The sequence below is a fragment of the Mobula birostris genome, chromosome 9, assembly GCF_030028105.1.
Source record: "Mobula birostris isolate sMobBir1 chromosome 9, sMobBir1.hap1, whole genome shotgun sequence".
Classification (NCBI taxonomy): domain Eukaryota; kingdom Metazoa; phylum Chordata; class Chondrichthyes; order Myliobatiformes; family Myliobatidae; genus Mobula; species Mobula birostris.
This window is the reverse complement of record NC_092378.1, coordinates 154,347,625-154,364,755: the sequence shown is the minus strand read 5'-3', so window position 1 is coordinate 154,364,755 and position 17,131 is coordinate 154,347,625. Positions and strand designations below refer to the sequence as shown.

Genomic DNA, 17,131 nt, shown 5'->3' with positions numbered 1-17,131 from the left:
AGGACATTTTCAACCTCTCACTGCTACAGGTGGAAGTTCCCACTTGCTTCAAAAGGGCAACAATTATACCAGTGCCTAAGAAGAATAATGTCAGCTGCCTTAATGACTATCGCCTGGTAGCACTCACATCTACAGTGATGAAATGCTTTGAGAGGTTGGTCATGACTAGACTGAACTCCTGCCTCAGCAAGGACCTGGACCCGTTGTAATTTGCTATCGCCACAATAGATCAACAGCAGATGCAATTTCAATGGCTCTTCACACAGCTTTAGATCACCTGGACAACACAAGCACCTGTGTCAGGATGCTGTTCATCGACTATAGCTCAGCATTTAATACCATCATTCTCATAACCCTGATTGAGAAGTTGCAGAACCTGGGCCTCTGTACCTCCCTCTGTAATTGGATCCTTGACTTCCTAACCGGAAGACCACGATCTGTGCAGACTGGTGATAACATATCCTCCTCGCTGACGACCAACACTGGTTGTGTTCAGGGGTGTGTGCTTAGCCCACTGCTCTACTCTCTCTATACCCATGACTGTGTGGCAAGACACAGCTCAAATACCATTTATAAATTTGCTGATGGTATAACCATTGTTGGTAGAATCTCAGGTGGTGACGAGAGGGTATACAGGAGTGAGATATGCCAACTAGTGGAGTGGTGTTGCAGCAACAACCTGGCACTCAACGTCAGTAAGAGGAAAAAACTGATTGTGGACTTCGGGAAGGGTAAGATGAAGAAACACATACCAATCCTCATAAAGGGATCAGAAGTGGAGACAGTGAGCATTTTCAAGTTCCTGGGTGTCAAGGTCTCTGAGGAAGGCAAGGCAGTGACTATACTTCATTAGGAGTTTGAAGAGATTTGGCATGACAACAAATACACTAAAAAACTTCTATAGATGTACCAATGAGAGAATTCTAGCAGGCTGCATCACTGTCTGGTATGGAGGGGCTACTGCACAGGACCGAAAAAAAACTGCAGAGGATTGTAAATTTAGTAGTCTCCATCTTGGGTACTAGCCTACAAAGTACCCAGGACATCTTCAGGGACTGGTGTCTCAGAAAGGCAGCGTCCATTATTAAGGACCTCCAGCCCCCAGGGCATGCCCTTTTCTCACTGTTACAGTCCATCACCCTACAGCAAAAGGATGTCCCTTTAGAATGGAGGTGAGGAGGAATTTGTTCAGCCAGAGGGTGGTGAATCTTAGAATTCATTGCCTCAGGTAGCTGTGGAGGCCAAGACATTGCATATATCTTAAACGGGTGTTGATAGGTTCTTAGTTAGTCAGGGCGTCAAAGGTTACAGTGAGAAGGGGGAGAAATGGGCTTGAGAGGGATAATAAATCGGCCAATGGGCCGAATGGCCTAATCTGCTCCTATGTCTTGTAGTCACTTTTTCCTCCTCAGTGATAACCCTCTTCTGTTCTGAACACCCTCCCTCCTGTTTTGTCTGTCCTCTGTTGTGAGACTCCTGCTGCCTTATGCTTCAGACTTGTGAAGTGAAGTGTAGGGTCAGGATGTGGTGTCCAGCCGGACTCTCCACGATCCACCCCATAGAGTCATTGAGCACTACACACAGAAACAGTCCCTTCGGCCCATCTAGTCCGTGCCAAACTATTAATTGCATTGTCCTATCGACACACGCCTGGACTATAGCTCTCCATACCTCTCCCATCTCCCATCCATGTACCTAACCAAACTTCTCTTAATTGTTGGAATCAAACCCACTTCCGTTGGCAGCTCGTTCCCCACTCTCACCACCTTCTGAGTGAAGAAGTTCTGCGTCACGCCTCTCCTAAACGTTTCACCTTTCACCCTTAACCCATGACCTCTAGTCTAGTCTCACCCAATGTCAGTGGAAAAAGCCTGTTTGCATTCACCCTATTAGTACCCCTCATAATTTTGTAATCAAATATCCGCTCGTTCTGCTGCACTCTAAGGAATTACGACCTAAGCTGTTCCACCTGTACCTGTAACTGAGGTCCTCATGTCCTGGCAACATCCTTGCCTCTTCGAGACTGCAGTCCTTTCCTGCAGCAGAGGCCTTTCTCCAGATCAGGGCCCCTCTTGCTGCTTTCAGATCACCACGCTCCCACACAAAGTGCTTTACTGTAAGACGCTGACGTTGGTGCTGTGTTTATGTTAAACTCAGCAGAGGTTTCACTTCCCAGAGCCCTGAGCCAGCACTGAGACCCCCCCCCCTGCCTTCCCCAGACCGAGTGTGTGAGTGTGAGTGTAGTGTACGGAGCAGAGCAGAGCAGAGCATTTGTTTGAGTTTATCCTCTGGCTGGGACACTGCCAGGACCTTGTGTGGGAAGGTGCAGGCCCGCTATGTAAATAAGTTGTGTGGGAACTGTTGCTGTATGTAGGGAGAGGAAGGGAGGGGTGTGGGGAGTGAGAATGTCCAGTGACTCGGAGCGTGAGGGGTGAGGGGTGAGGGGTGAGGGGTCCCCACACGAGAGAATTAGGACCGGGATCCTGGGACAAAACTGTGCCATGGATGGTCCCAAGCCCGTCTGTGAAAGTAGGAGGGTTGGACATGGGGCTACCAACCCCATCCTGTAAAAACCAAGTGTTACAGAAATGCCAACAGAGGCTCCAAAGACCTCATTCCTGCGAGAGGAAGGGCTACAGCTTGAAAGACTGGCCCAGGGCAGATAAGATCATCGGGACAAATTCCTGACGGTTCATGGTCCCTTCTCCCCACACTTTTTAAAGTTACAGCCTCTCTCACTGAACCCCGTGTATCTACTGAACATAGATACACGCACAGGAAAAGGCCCTTTAGCCCATAATACCCGTGCTAACCATGATTTCACTCTAAACTATCCTGCACATTAATGATCAAGGATTGGCTTTATTTGTCACGTATACATTAAAACATTCAGTGAAACGCGTTGTTCGTATCAATGACTAACAGAACCTGAGGATGTGCTGGGGGCAGCCCATGACCATTGCTACGTTTCCAGCACCAATATAGCAACTTACTAACCCGAACCAGTCTGTCCTTGGACTGCGGGGGGAAACCGGAGCACACTTGGTCACGGGGAGAACGTACAATCTCCTTACAGACAGAGGCAGGGGTTGAGCCCTGATTGCTGAGGTTGTAAGGCAGTGGATAGTTGGATAGTGAGGAGTTTTTGGGTGTTAACTAGCCGCTATGCTACCATGCTGTCCGTGTTCTATTTTCCTCTATTCCCTTTCTGTTCACGTGCCTGTTAAAGTATCTCTTAAATATTGCTAATGTATCTCCCTCTACCACCTCCCCTTCAAAGTTCAAAGTAAATTCATTATCAAACTAAACTATGCCACCATATACAACCCTGAGATTTGTTTTCTTGCGGGTTTACTCAATAAATCTGATAACCATAATAGAATCAATGAAATACTGCACCAACTGGGCGGACAGCCAGCGTGCAAAAGACAAGAAATTGTGCAAATACAAGAAGAAAGAGACAGAAAAAGAAATAACAATAATCATAATAAATAAATAACTAATAAATATTGAGAACATGAGATGAAGAGTGAGTCCATTGGTTGTGGGAACATTTCCGTGATGGGGCACGTGCAGTTATCCCCTGTGGTCCGTGAGCCAGATGATTTGAGGGGTAATAACTGTTGCTGAACCTGCTGGTGTGGGACCTGAGGCTCATCTTCTTCCTGATGACAGCAGCAAGAAGAGAGCGTGGCCTGGGTGCTGGGGGTCCCTGAGGATGGATACTGCTTTCCTCTTGCAGCACATTCCAGGCACCCATCACTCTGTTTAAAAAAAACCTGTCCTGCACATTTAAACTTTCCCCCCTCACCTTAGATATACACCCTCTAATATTTGACGTTTCTGCCCTGGGGAACGATCTCTAACTGTCTACCTTGTGCCTCTCACTTTATAAGATCCTGTCGGGTCTCCCATCAGCCTCCCTGCCCCAGAGAAAACAGCCCAAGTTTATTCAACATCATGCCCTCTAATCCAGGCAGCATCCTGGGAGACCACTTCTACACCCTCTCCGAAGCCTCCTTTCCTATGTAACCCCCTGAGCTGCACACACCCCCTACTCTGTCAGAGAGCTGGAATTGAACTGATGTATTGAATGGCCTCTCCTCATGCTATTGCATTCTGTGTACATGCCCCAGCTCCCTCCCCCCACTGTTCTCTGTAGCCCACATTCATGGCCAGACCAAGCCTCCCCCCTGCTGGCAGAGAGAGTCACTGCGTAATGGGTGAGTTTGCCCATTGCCTGCACTGCATTCGTAATACACCGTGGCGTTTGACTGTGGGAACCACACTCAGCAATGCTCAGTGATGTAACAGGAGACGTGTTTATAATCGGCAACCCCCCCCAAGGAAAGAGGATGAGTTGAATTCTTGCTTCCCGCTAAAAGCTGCCAGGTTTGACCCCCTGCGTGTGTTGGCTGTGATCAGTTTATAACTGCAGTGCATTCTGTGGGGTATTATTATATCCTGATTGGGGCACACCCCCCCTCCATACTAATGATTACAGCAGTGAAACTCCACTACTGTACTATCTAATTACTCAGAAACTTGGCTGGCTCAGTATGGTGTTTCCCACGCCTCCATTAACCTCACCCGATCTACCACGCTCCCTTGAATCTGATCACCGACCTGTTTCCCATGCTGCCTTGGAGCTTGCTGGGTTCACTGGAGAGTTTGATCTGCTGCGGCACGACTGAAATCATGTGAATTAACTGAGTGTTGTGCTGTTAATGGGAATAACACACGATATTGTGGGAAATCTGCCAGTCCCTCCCCACCACTTACTGCAGAAAGTTCAGAAAGATTTGCTTTATTTGTCATATGTGCAACAAAACTTACAGTGAAATGTGGTTTGCATCAACAACCAACACAATCTGAGGATGTGCTGGGGGCAGTCTGCAAGTGTCACCACGCTTCCAACACCAACACAGCATGCCCACAACTTACTAACACAGCATGCCCACAACTTACTAACGCAGCGTGCCCACAGCTTACTAACACAGCGTGCCCACAGCTTACTAACACAGCGTGCCCACAGTTTACTAACACAGTGTGCCCACAACTTACTAACACAGCGTGCCCACAGCTTACTAACACAGCGTGCCCACAGCTTACTAACACAGCGTGCCCACAGCTTACTAACACAGTGTGCCCACAACTTACTAACACAGCGTGCCCACAGCTTACTAACACAGCGTGCCCACAGCTTACTAACACAGCGTGCCCACAACATACTAACACAGCGTGCCCACAGCTTACTAACACAGTGTGCCCACAGCTTACTAACACAGTGTGCCCACAGCTTACTAACACAGCGTGCCCACAGCTTACTAACACAGCGTGCCCACAACATACTAACACAGCGTGCCCACAACGTACTAACACAGCGTGCCCACAGCTTACTAACACAGCGTGCCCACAACATACTAACACAGCGTGCCCACAACGTACTAACACAGCGTGCCCACAACATACTAACACAGCGTGCCCACAACATACTAACACAGCGTGCCCACAACTTACTAACACTGCGTGCCCACAGCTTACTAACACAGCGTACCCACAACTTACTAACACAGCGTGCCCACAACTTACTAACACAGCGTGCCCACAGCTTACTAACACAGCGTGCCCACAGCTTACTAACACAGCGTGCCCACAACGTACTAACACAGCGTGCCCACAGCTTACTAACACAGCGTGCCCACAACATACTAACACAGCGTGCCCACAACTTACTAACACAGCGTGCCCACAACATACTAACACAGCATGCCCACAACATACTAACACAGCGTGCCCACAGCTTACTAACACAGCATGCCCACAGTTTACTAACACAGCGTGCCCACAGCTTACTAACACAGCGTGCCCACAACGTACTAACACAGTGTGCCCACAGCTTACTAACACAGCGTGCCCACAATGTACTAACACAGCGTGCCCACAACTTACTAACGCAGCGTACCCACAACTTACTAACACTGCGTGCCCACAGCTTACTAACACAGCGTACCCACAGCTTACTAACACAGCGTACCCACAACTTACTAACACAGCGTGCCCACAACTTACTAACACAGCGTACCCACAATGTACTAACACAGCGTGCCCACAGCTTACTAACACAGCGTGCCCACAGCTTACTAACACAGCGTGCCCACAACGTACTAACACAGCGTGCCCACAGCTTACTAACACAGCGTGCCCACAGCTTACTAACACAGCGTGCCCACAATGTACTAACACAGCGTGCCCACAACTTACTAACACAGCGTGCCCACAATGTACTAACACAGCGTGCCCACAACTTACTAACACAGCGTGCCCACAACGTACTAACACAGCGTGCCCACAGCTTACTAACACAGCGTGCCCACAGCTTACTAACACAGCGTGCCCACAGCTTACTAACACAGCGTGCCCACAACGTACTAACACAGCGTGCCCACAACGTACTAACACAGCGTGCCCACAACCTACTAACACAGCGTGCCCACAACATACTAACACAGCGTGCCCACAGCTTACTAACACAGCGTGCCCACAACATACTAACACAGCGTGCCCACAACTTACTAACACAGCGTGCCCACAACATACTAACACAGCATGCCCACAGCTTACTAACACAGCGTGCCCACAGCTTACTAACACAGCGTGCCCACAACGTACTAACACAGCATACCCACAGCTTACTAACACAGCGTGCCCACAGCTTACTAACACAGCGTGCCCACAACGTACTAACGCAGCGTGCCCGCAACATACTAACACAGCGTGCCCACAACATATTAACACAGCGTGCCCACAGCTTACTACCACAGTGTGCCCACAACTTACTAACACAGCGTGCCCACAATGTACTAACACAGCGTGCCCACAGCTTACTAACACAGCGTGCCCACAACGTACTAACACAGCATGCCCACAACGTACTAACACAGCGTGCCCACAGCTTACTAACACAGCGTGCCCACAGCTTACTAACACAGCGTGCCCACAACGTACTAACACAGCGTGCCCACAGCTTACTAACACAGCGTGCCCACAGCTTACTAACACAGCGTGCCCACAACGTACTAACACAGCGTGCCCACAACTTACTAACACAGCGTGCCCACAACTTACTAACACAGCGTACCCACAGCTTACTAACACAGCGTACCCACAGCTTACTAACACAGCGTGCCCACAGCTTACTAACACAGCGTGCCCACAACTTACTAACACAGCGTGCCCACAATGTACTAACACAGCATGCCCACAACGTACTAACACAGCGTGCCTACAGCTTACTAACACAGCGTGCCCACAGCTTACTAACACAGCGTGCCCACAACGTACTAACACAGCGTGCCCACAGCTTACTAACACAGCGTGCCCACAACGTACTAACACAGCGTGCCCACAACGTACTAACACAGCGTGCCCACAGCTTACTAACACAGCGTGCCCACAACATACTAACACAGCGTGCCCACAACTTACTAACACAGCGTGCCCACAGCTTACTAACACAGCGTGCCCACAGCTTACTAACACAGCGTGCCCACAACTTACTAACACAGCGTACCCACAGCTTACTAACACAGCGTACCCACAGCTTACTAACACAGCGTGCCCACAGCTTACTAACACAGCGTGCCCACAACTTACTAACACAGCGTGCCCACAATGTACTAACACAGCATGCCCACAACGTACTAACACAGCGTGCCTACAGCTTACTAACACAGCGTGCCCACAGCTTACTAACACAGCGTGCCCACAACGTACTAACACAGCGTGCCCACAGCTTACTAACACAGCGTGCCCACAACATACTAACACAGCGTGCCCACAACGTACTAACACAGCGTGCCCACAGCTTACTAACACAGCGTGCCCACAACATACTAACACAGCGTGCCCACAACTTACTAACACAGCGTGCCCACAGCTTACTAACACAGCGTGCCCACAGCTTACTAACACAGCGTGCCCACAACTTACTAACACAGCGTACCCACAGCTTACTAACACAGCGTGCCCACAACATACTAACACAGCGTGCCCACAACTTACTAACACAGCGTGCCCACAACTTACTAACACAGCGTGCCCACAACTTACTAACACAGCGTGCCCACAGCTTACTAACACAGCGTGCCCACAGCTTACTAACACAGCGTGCCCACAACGTACTAACACAGCGTGCCCACAGCTTACTAACACAGCGTGCCCACAACATACTAACACAGCGTGCCCACAACTTACTAACACAGCGTGCCCACAACATACTAACACAGCATGCCCACAACATACTAACACAGCGTGCCCACAGCTTACTAACACAGCATGCCCACAGTTTACTAACACAGCGTGCCCACAGCTTACTAACACAGCGTGCCCACAACGTACTAACACAGTGTGCCCACAGCTTACTAACACAGCGTGCCCACAATGTACTAACACAGCGTGCCCACAACTTACTAACGCAGCGTACCCACAACTTACTAACACTGCGTGCCCACAGCTTACTAACACAGCGTACCCACAGCTTACTAACACAGCGTACCCACAACTTACTAACACAGCGTGCCCACAACTTACTAACACAGCGTACCCACAATGTACTAACACAGCGTGCCCACAGCTTACTAACACAGCGTGCCCACAGCTTACTAACACAGCGTGCCCACAACGTACTAACACAGCGTGCCCACAGCTTACTAACACAGCGTGCCCACAGCTTACTAACACAGCGTGCCCACAATGTACTAACACAGCGTGCCCACAACTTACTAACACAGCGTGCCCACAATGTACTAACACAGCGTGCCCACAACTTACTAACACAGCGTGCCCACAACGTACTAACACAGCGTGCCCACAGCTTACTAACACAGCGTGCCCACAGCTTACTAACACAGCGTGCCCACAGCTTACTAACACAGCGTGCCCACAACGTACTAACACAGCGTGCCCACAACGTACTAACACAGCGTGCCCACAACCTACTAACACAGCGTGCCCACAACATACTAACACAGCGTGCCCACAGCTTACTAACACAGCGTGCCCACAACATACTAACACAGCGTGCCCACAACTTACTAACACAGCGTGCCCACAACATACTAACACAGCATGCCCACAGCTTACTAACACAGCGTGCCCACAGCTTACTAACACAGCGTGCCCACAACGTACTAACACAGCATACCCACAGCTTACTAACACAGCGTGCCCACAGCTTACTAACACAGCGTGCCCACAACGTACTAACGCAGCGTGCCCGCAACATACTAACACAGCGTGCCCACAACATATTAACACAGCGTGCCCACAGCTTACTACCACAGTGTGCCCACAACTTACTAACACAGCGTGCCCACAATGTACTAACACAGCGTGCCCACAGCTTACTAACACAGCGTGCCCACAACGTACTAACACAGCATGCCCACAACGTACTAACACAGCGTGCCCACAGCTTACTAACACAGCGTGCCCACAGCTTACTAACACAGCGTGCCCACAACGTACTAACACAGCGTGCCCACAGCTTACTAACACAGCGTGCCCACAGCTTACTAACACAGCGTGCCCACAACGTACTAACACAGCGTGCCCACAACTTACTAACACAGCGTGCCCACAACTTACTAACACAGCGTACCCACAGCTTACTAACACAGCGTACCCACAGCTTACTAACACAGCGTGCCCACAGCTTACTAACACAGCGTGCCCACAACTTACTAACACAGCGTGCCCACAATGTACTAACACAGCATGCCCACAACGTACTAACACAGCGTGCCTACAGCTTACTAACACAGCGTGCCCACAGCTTACTAACACAGCGTGCCCACAACGTACTAACACAGCGTGCCCACAGCTTACTAACACAGCGTGCCCACAACGTACTAACACAGCGTGCCCACAACGTACTAACACAGCGTGCCCACAGCTTACTAACACAGCGTGCCCACAACATACTAACACAGCGTGCCCACAACTTACTAACACAGCGTGCCCACAGCTTACTAACACAGCGTGCCCACAGCTTACTAACACAGCGTGCCCACAACTTACTAACACAGCGTACCCACAGCTTACTAACACAGCGTACCCACAGCTTACTAACACAGCGTGCCCACAGCTTACTAACACAGCGTGCCCACAACTTACTAACACAGCGTGCCCACAATGTACTAACACAGCATGCCCACAACGTACTAACACAGCGTGCCTACAGCTTACTAACACAGCGTGCCCACAGCTTACTAACACAGCGTGCCCACAACGTACTAACACAGCGTGCCCACAGCTTACTAACACAGCGTGCCCACAACATACTAACACAGCGTGCCCACAACGTACTAACACAGCGTGCCCACAGCTTACTAACACAGCGTGCCCACAACATACTAACACAGCGTGCCCACAACTTACTAACACAGCGTGCCCACAGCTTACTAACACAGCGTGCCCACAGCTTACTAACACAGCGTGCCCACAACTTACTAACACAGCGTACCCACAGCTTACTAACACAGCGTGCCCACAACATACTAACACAGCGTGCCCACAACTTACTAACACAGCGTGCCCACAACTTACTAACACAGCGTGCCCACAACTTACTAACACAGCGTGCCCACAGCTTACTAACACAGCGTGCCCACAGCTTACTAACACAGCGTGCCCACAACATACTAACACAGCATGCCCACAACATACTAACACAGCATGCCCACAGCTTACTAACACAGCGTGCCCACAACTTACTAACACAGCGTGCCCACAGCTTACTACCACAGCGTGCCCACAACTTACTAACACAGCGTGCCCACAGCATACTAACACAGCGTGCCCACAACTTACTAACACAGTGTGCCCACAGCTTACTAACACAGCGTGCCCACGATGTACTAACACAGCATGCCCACAACGTACTAACACAGCGTGCCCACAGCTTACTAACACAGCGTGCCCACAGCTTACTAACACAGCGTGCCCACAACGTACTAACACAGCGTGCCCACAGCTTACTAACACAGCGTGCCCACAGCTTACTAACACAGCGTGCCCACAACGTACTAACACAGCGTGCCCACAACTTACTACCACAGCGTGCCCACAGCTTACTAACACAGCGTGCCCACAGCTTACTAACACAGCGTGCCCACAACGTACTAACACAGCGTGCCCACAGCTTACTAACACAGCGTGCCCACAACATACTAACACAGCGTGCCCACAACTTACTAACACAGCGTGCCCACAACATACTAACACAGCGTGCCCACAACTTACTAACACAGCGTGCCCACAGCATACTAACACAGCGTGCCCACAACTTACTAACACAGCGTGCCCACAGCTTACTAACACAGCGTGCCCACAACTTACTAACACAGCGTGCCCACAGCTTACTAACACAGCGTGCCCACAACTTACTAACACAGCGTGCCCACAGCTTACTAACACAGCGTGCCCACAACATACTAACACAGCGTGCCCACAGCTTACTAACACAGCGTGCCCACAGCTTACTAACACAGCGTGCCCACAGCTTACTAACACAGCGTGCCCACAACATACTAACACAGCGTACCCACAACTTACTAACACAGCGTGCCCACAACATACTAACACAGCATGCCCACAACATACTAACACAGCGTGCCCACAACTTACTAACACAGCGTGCCCACAGCTTACTAACACAGCGTGCCCACAGCTTACTAACACAGCGTGCCCACAACATACTAACACAGCGTGCCCACAACTTACTAACACAGTGTGCCCACAACTTACTAACACAGCATGCCCACAACTTACCAACACAGTGTGCCCACAACTTAGTAATGCAGTGTGCCCACAATTTACTAACCCTAACCCATATGTCTTTGGAATGTGGGAGGAAAGTGGAGCAGACATGGTCACGTGGAGAGAGTACCGGCTCCTTACAGACAATGGCAGGACTGGAACCTCAGTCACTGGAGCTATAAAGCGTGACGCTAACTGACTCTCTAATGTGCCACCCCACCTGATAGAGGCTTTTAGAATTATGAAAAACATAGGTACTGTAGACAGTCAGAATCCTTTCCCCGGGGTAGAAATGTTTCTAAGTTACGTATGTATTTACTTTTATTTAGTGATTCAATACGGTAACAACCCTTCCGGCCCAATGAGCCCACACCACCCATGTGATCAATCAGCCTACTAACTGGTACGTCTTTGGAATGTAGGAGCAAACACAAGTGATCACGGGGAGAACGTAGAAGCTCCTTGCAGAAATTGAACCTGGGATGCTGTAATAGCACAAATCACTGTGCTACTGCCGGCAGCATTAGAGGAGGTGAAGTGAAGAGCAAGTTGTTTACACGGAGAGTGGTAGGTACTAGGGGTAGTGATGGAAACGGGTAGCTTGGGGGAGTTGAAGTGGTTTTTAGATAGGCACATGGAAGAAGTTATGCTAGTGTGGCCGGGGCTGGGGCTGGGGGAAGGTTTATATGCACTGGTCAAAGGGTACAAGGTGAAGGTGGCAAAACCAGCAGAACTGATGAGCATTGATTAAATAAAATAATAGGCATCCGTTAGTCTCCTGAGACCATGCATTTGCGCCTTGGAAGGTTTCCAGGGTGCAGGCCCGGGCAAGGTTGTATGGAAGACCGGCAGTTGCTCATGCTGCAAGTCTCCCCTCTCCACGCCACCGATGTTGTCTGAGGGAAGGGCATTAGGACCCATACAGCTTGGCACTGGTGTCATCGCAGAGCAATGTGTGGCTAAGTGCCTTGCTCAAGGACACAACATGTTCCCTCAGCTGAGACTCGAACTAGCGACCTTCAGATCACTAAACCGACGCCTTAACCACTTGGCCACAGGGTGAAGTAAGTGGTCAGTCTGGAATACACAGCCGGGGACAGGTGGAGTTTGCAGATGGGAGAGGGTGTGGCATGGACTTGATGGGCCAAATGGCCTGCTGGTATTTGACTGTCACTCTGTGGCAGGTTGGCTTTTCCCTGACTGACACCAGGGTCTGTAGGGCCGGGATAACACTCTGTACAAGCTCAGACAGTGAATGGTTACTTGCTCATGGGGTAGACCTCATCTTGAGAGTCAGCTTCAATAGAGGCACTCGCCTCTCCACTATCAAGAACATGTTCTGAAGGTGACGTGCCTCAAGAAGGCAGCATCCATCATTAAGGACCCTGACAATCTAGGTCATGCTGTCTTCTGATTGTTGCCGTCAGGGAGGATGGACGGAAGTCTGAAGGCCCACACTCAATGTTTTACAAACAGCTTCTTCCCCTCTGTCGTCAGATTTCTGAACGGTCCATGAACCCATGAATACTGCCTCACTATTTTAAACACAAGAGATTCTGCAGATGTTGAAATCCATAGCAACACACACAAAATGCTGGAGGAACTCAGTAGGTCAGGCAGGATCTATGGAGAGGAATTAACAGTGAATGCTTTCCCCTTCTTTTCCAGTTCTGATGAAAACTCTTGGCCTGAAACCTCATTATTTTGCTCTCTTTTTGCACTATTTTATTTTATTTTTTTATATATATATATATATATAATAATTGTAACTTACAGTAGTTTTTATGTATTGCACTGTATTGCTGTCACAAAACAACAAATTTCATGACATTTATCAGTGATAATAAACCTGAATCAACAGCAGATTCTGATGTGCTCTGTCTCTCTCCTCCAGCTCACTCATTCCATTGTACGACGCTGACTCCGGGCTGCTGATCCTGGCTGGAAAGGTGAGCGGTGGTGATCTGATCCTCACTTTTCCCATGGTCCAGGAGGTGTGATCACCACAGGCCTGGCAAGGCTACGCAGGGCCAGAATGTGTGTCGACACTTTTGGGCTGCCCCATCACGTCCTCGGACTGTCCTGGTTTTAAACTCATATGATGCATTTCACTGCCTGTTTTGATTTTGTTCATTTGTGTTGTACGACATTGGTGATTGTGTTGTGGTCTCTCCATCACCATGATTGTTCTTTGTAGATACTTCTACAGAAGTGGTTTGCCATTGCCTTCTTCAGGGCAGTGTCTTTATAAGACGATTGATTTCAGCCTTTATTAATACTCTTCAGAGACTGTCTGCCTGGCATCAGCGGTCACATAACCAGGACTTGTGATGTGCACCAGCTGCTCGTACGACCATCCACGCTTAACGTGACTTTTATTGGAGGGCTAAGCGGGTGCTACACCTTGCCCACTAGCGGAGAGAAGGAGCACCTCACACCTCCTTTGGTAGAGACGTATCCCCAGCCTGCCGCCTTCTGTTTTGATGCATACGTGATAAATAAATGAATCTGAGCTTGCCCTATCAGGAGAGCTGGAACTGGCAAAGGCAGAGGAACAAACTACCGGCATTTATCCTGTGGGAAGACTCACCCTGAGAGACAGGAGGGCGTGGGTTCAAGCCCCAGACCAGAGCCTCAGTCCGCCCCAGTGCAGTACAGAGGGAGGGAAGGATGGTGGTAACGGTCTACTATGATGGATGCTGCCTTTTTGAGGTATCACCTCGAGAACATGTCCTCGATGCTGGGGAGGCTAATGCCTGCATTGGAGCTGGCTACCTAAATGACCATATAGCCATATAACAACTACAGCACAGAAACAGGCCATCTCGGCCCTTCTAGTCCGTGCCAAACTCTGACTCTCACCTAGTCCCACCGACCCGCACTCAGCCCATAACCCTCCATTCCTTTCCTGTCCATATACCTATCCAATTTTTTTTTTAAATGATTCATTAGGTCAGCCCCAAGCTGCTACCACACTGTTTGAAAAAGTAAAGATCTTTAAAGTTTAGCCTTATTTGTCACAGGTATATCAAAACATACAGTGAAATGCTTTGTTTTGTGTCATCAACCAACATAGTCCGAGGATGTGCTGGGTCACCACACTTCCAGCACCAATATAGCAAGCCAACAACTGGCTAACCCTAACCCATACGTCTCCGGACCATGGGAGGAACTGGAGCACCCAGATTCACAGGGAGAACATACAAACTCCTTACAAGCAGCACCACTGATCGAAACCTATTGCTGGCACTGTGATAGTATTATACTGGCTGAGGGAAAGTCCTCAGCACCATATTTGATCCCTAATTCAACACGAAATAATTACCTGCTCACCATGGCAGGCAGCCTCTGGTCCGTGCTACCCCGCGGTTAGATCACAGGTCATTGCTGATCTCTGAATCACCTTTCCCAGGTCTTTCCCAACCTGGTCGTAAAAGCTGTGGCAGCACCTTCCCGACAGTGTTGACAGGTCCCTTTGGTGGCTGCGGGGATATTTCAGTTCTAAGATCACTGCCCCTCCAGCAGAGCTGTGCGTGGTGGACAGGCTGAACTGGGAGTTCCGGGGGCTCAGGACTAATTAATCTCAGGGTGTCCCTTGTCCTTAGGATGTGTCTGGGTTTTCTTCTACTCAGCATCTCCTAGGCCGAGCTCAGTTCCCGATCTCCAGCACCGTCAGCTGCTGGCGAACAGGAAGGAGTCCAACACCTCTCCAGCTAGAAGAGTCTACAGCTTCTGGGAATTACTGCAGGGCAGGGAAAGGATGTGTCGGGGGTCCTGTTGTACTTCCCTGTGCCGTGTGTGTGTGTGTGCGCGCGCGCGTACACATGTGCATGAACTTGTGTAAGCCTGAACTGAACGCCACAATCTCTGTCCTTCCCCGCAGGGTGATAATATTCTGCGATGTTTCGAAGTGTCTCCTGCCAACAGCACATTGACACAGGGTAAGGCCACAATCTCCAGCGGAGAGCAGGAATTCACGGGTGTCTCTCAGCTTGCCAGGCTTTGACCAGGGATCAGTTCTTGGGCCCCAGCGGTTCACCTTTTAAAGGAACCATTCGTCCAAGCAGACCAAGTGTCCTGTGTTGCTACATGAGGAGGCAGATATAGAGAATACAGTGGGCAGGTGTAGAGGATACAGTGGGCAGGTGTAGAGAATACAGTGGGCAGGTGTAGAGAATACAGTGGGCAGGTGTAGAGGATACAGTGGGCAGGTGTAGAGGATACAGTGAGCAGGTGTAGAGGATACAGTGGGCAGATGTAGAGAATACAGTGAGCAGGTGTAGAGGATACAGTGGGCAGGTGTAGAGGATACAGTGGGCAGATGTAGAGAATACAGTGAGCAGGTGTAGAGGATACAGTGGGCAGGTGTAGAGGATAGAGTGGGCAGGTGTAGAGGATACAGTGGGCAGGTGTAGAGGATACAGTGGGCAGATGTAGAGGATACAGTGGGCAGGTGTAGAGGATACAGTGGGCAGGTGTAGAGGATACAGTGGGCAGATGTAGAGAATACAGTGGGCAGGTGTAGAGGATACAGTGGGCAGATGTAGAGGATACAGTGGGCAGGTGTAAAGGATACAGTGGGCAGGTGTAGAGGATACAGTGGGCAGGTGTAGAGAATACAGTGGGCAGGTGTAGAGGATACAGTGGGCAGGTGTAGAGGATACAGTGGGCAGATGTAGAGGATACAGTGGGCTAGAAGCAGGCCAAGTAAGTGAACAACAACTGTCAGACATGGAGAACAATGTGACAACATGTCAAATATCCACTCTGGTCCACAAAGTAGAACGCAGTGTATTTAGGTGTGTGCAGGAACCCAGGTAACAAGTCACTGCAACAACGATCCTGTGGGTACACGGAATGGTTAGGAACATAGAACATTCTTGGGCAGATAGGACCAGAGTTAGGAGATCATGAAAAACATCTATGTAACAGGTTTGCCCAGAACTGGAGAACTGTGTCAAGATCAAGAGGCCACACTTTGGGGAAGGTGTGAAGGCTTCAGGGGGGATGCTGACGAGATCTTGCAGGGAAAAGGGACTTGGTTATGTGGGTAAACAAGAGAAGTAGGGGTCTGCTATCGGAGAAGGTGCAAAAAATCTAATGGAGGTATCATAGCAAATAGAACATTACAACACTGTCCAAGCCCTTTGGCCCACGATGTGCCGACATTTTAACCTGCTCTAAGATCAATCTAACCCTTCTCTTCTATTTAACCCACCTGAAGATGGCAGATCAACTGATGATCCCACTGGTGATAGCACAGAACAGTTAACATCTTAGTCCACGTGTATTTTTAATTCTGAAGTCATCC

The 17,131-nt window shown here is 49.7% G+C and overlaps 2 protein-coding genes across 2 annotated transcripts in view; one reads left to right on the top strand and one right to left on the bottom strand.

Moving 5' to 3' along the window:
* LOC140203234 (vasorin-like) overlaps nt 1–2,092 on the bottom strand; it is a 51,500-nt gene extending 49,408 nt beyond the window's left edge. The window contains exon 1 of the mRNA XM_072269223.1: nt 1,976–2,092. Coding sequence (XP_072125324.1) covers nt 1,976–2,007 — 32 coding nt within the window. The 5' untranslated portion in view covers nt 2,008–2,092. The remainder of the gene's footprint in view (nt 1–1,975) is intronic.
* The window catches only part of coro7 (coronin 7), a 177,214-nt gene that overhangs the window by 95,729 nt on the left and 64,354 nt on the right, over nt 1–17,131 (top strand). The window contains exons 9-10 of the mRNA XM_072267324.1: nt 13,715–13,769; nt 15,704–15,761. Coding sequence (XP_072123425.1) covers nt 13,715–13,769; nt 15,704–15,761 — 113 coding nt within the window. The remainder of the gene's footprint in view (nt 1–13,714; nt 13,770–15,703; nt 15,762–17,131) is intronic.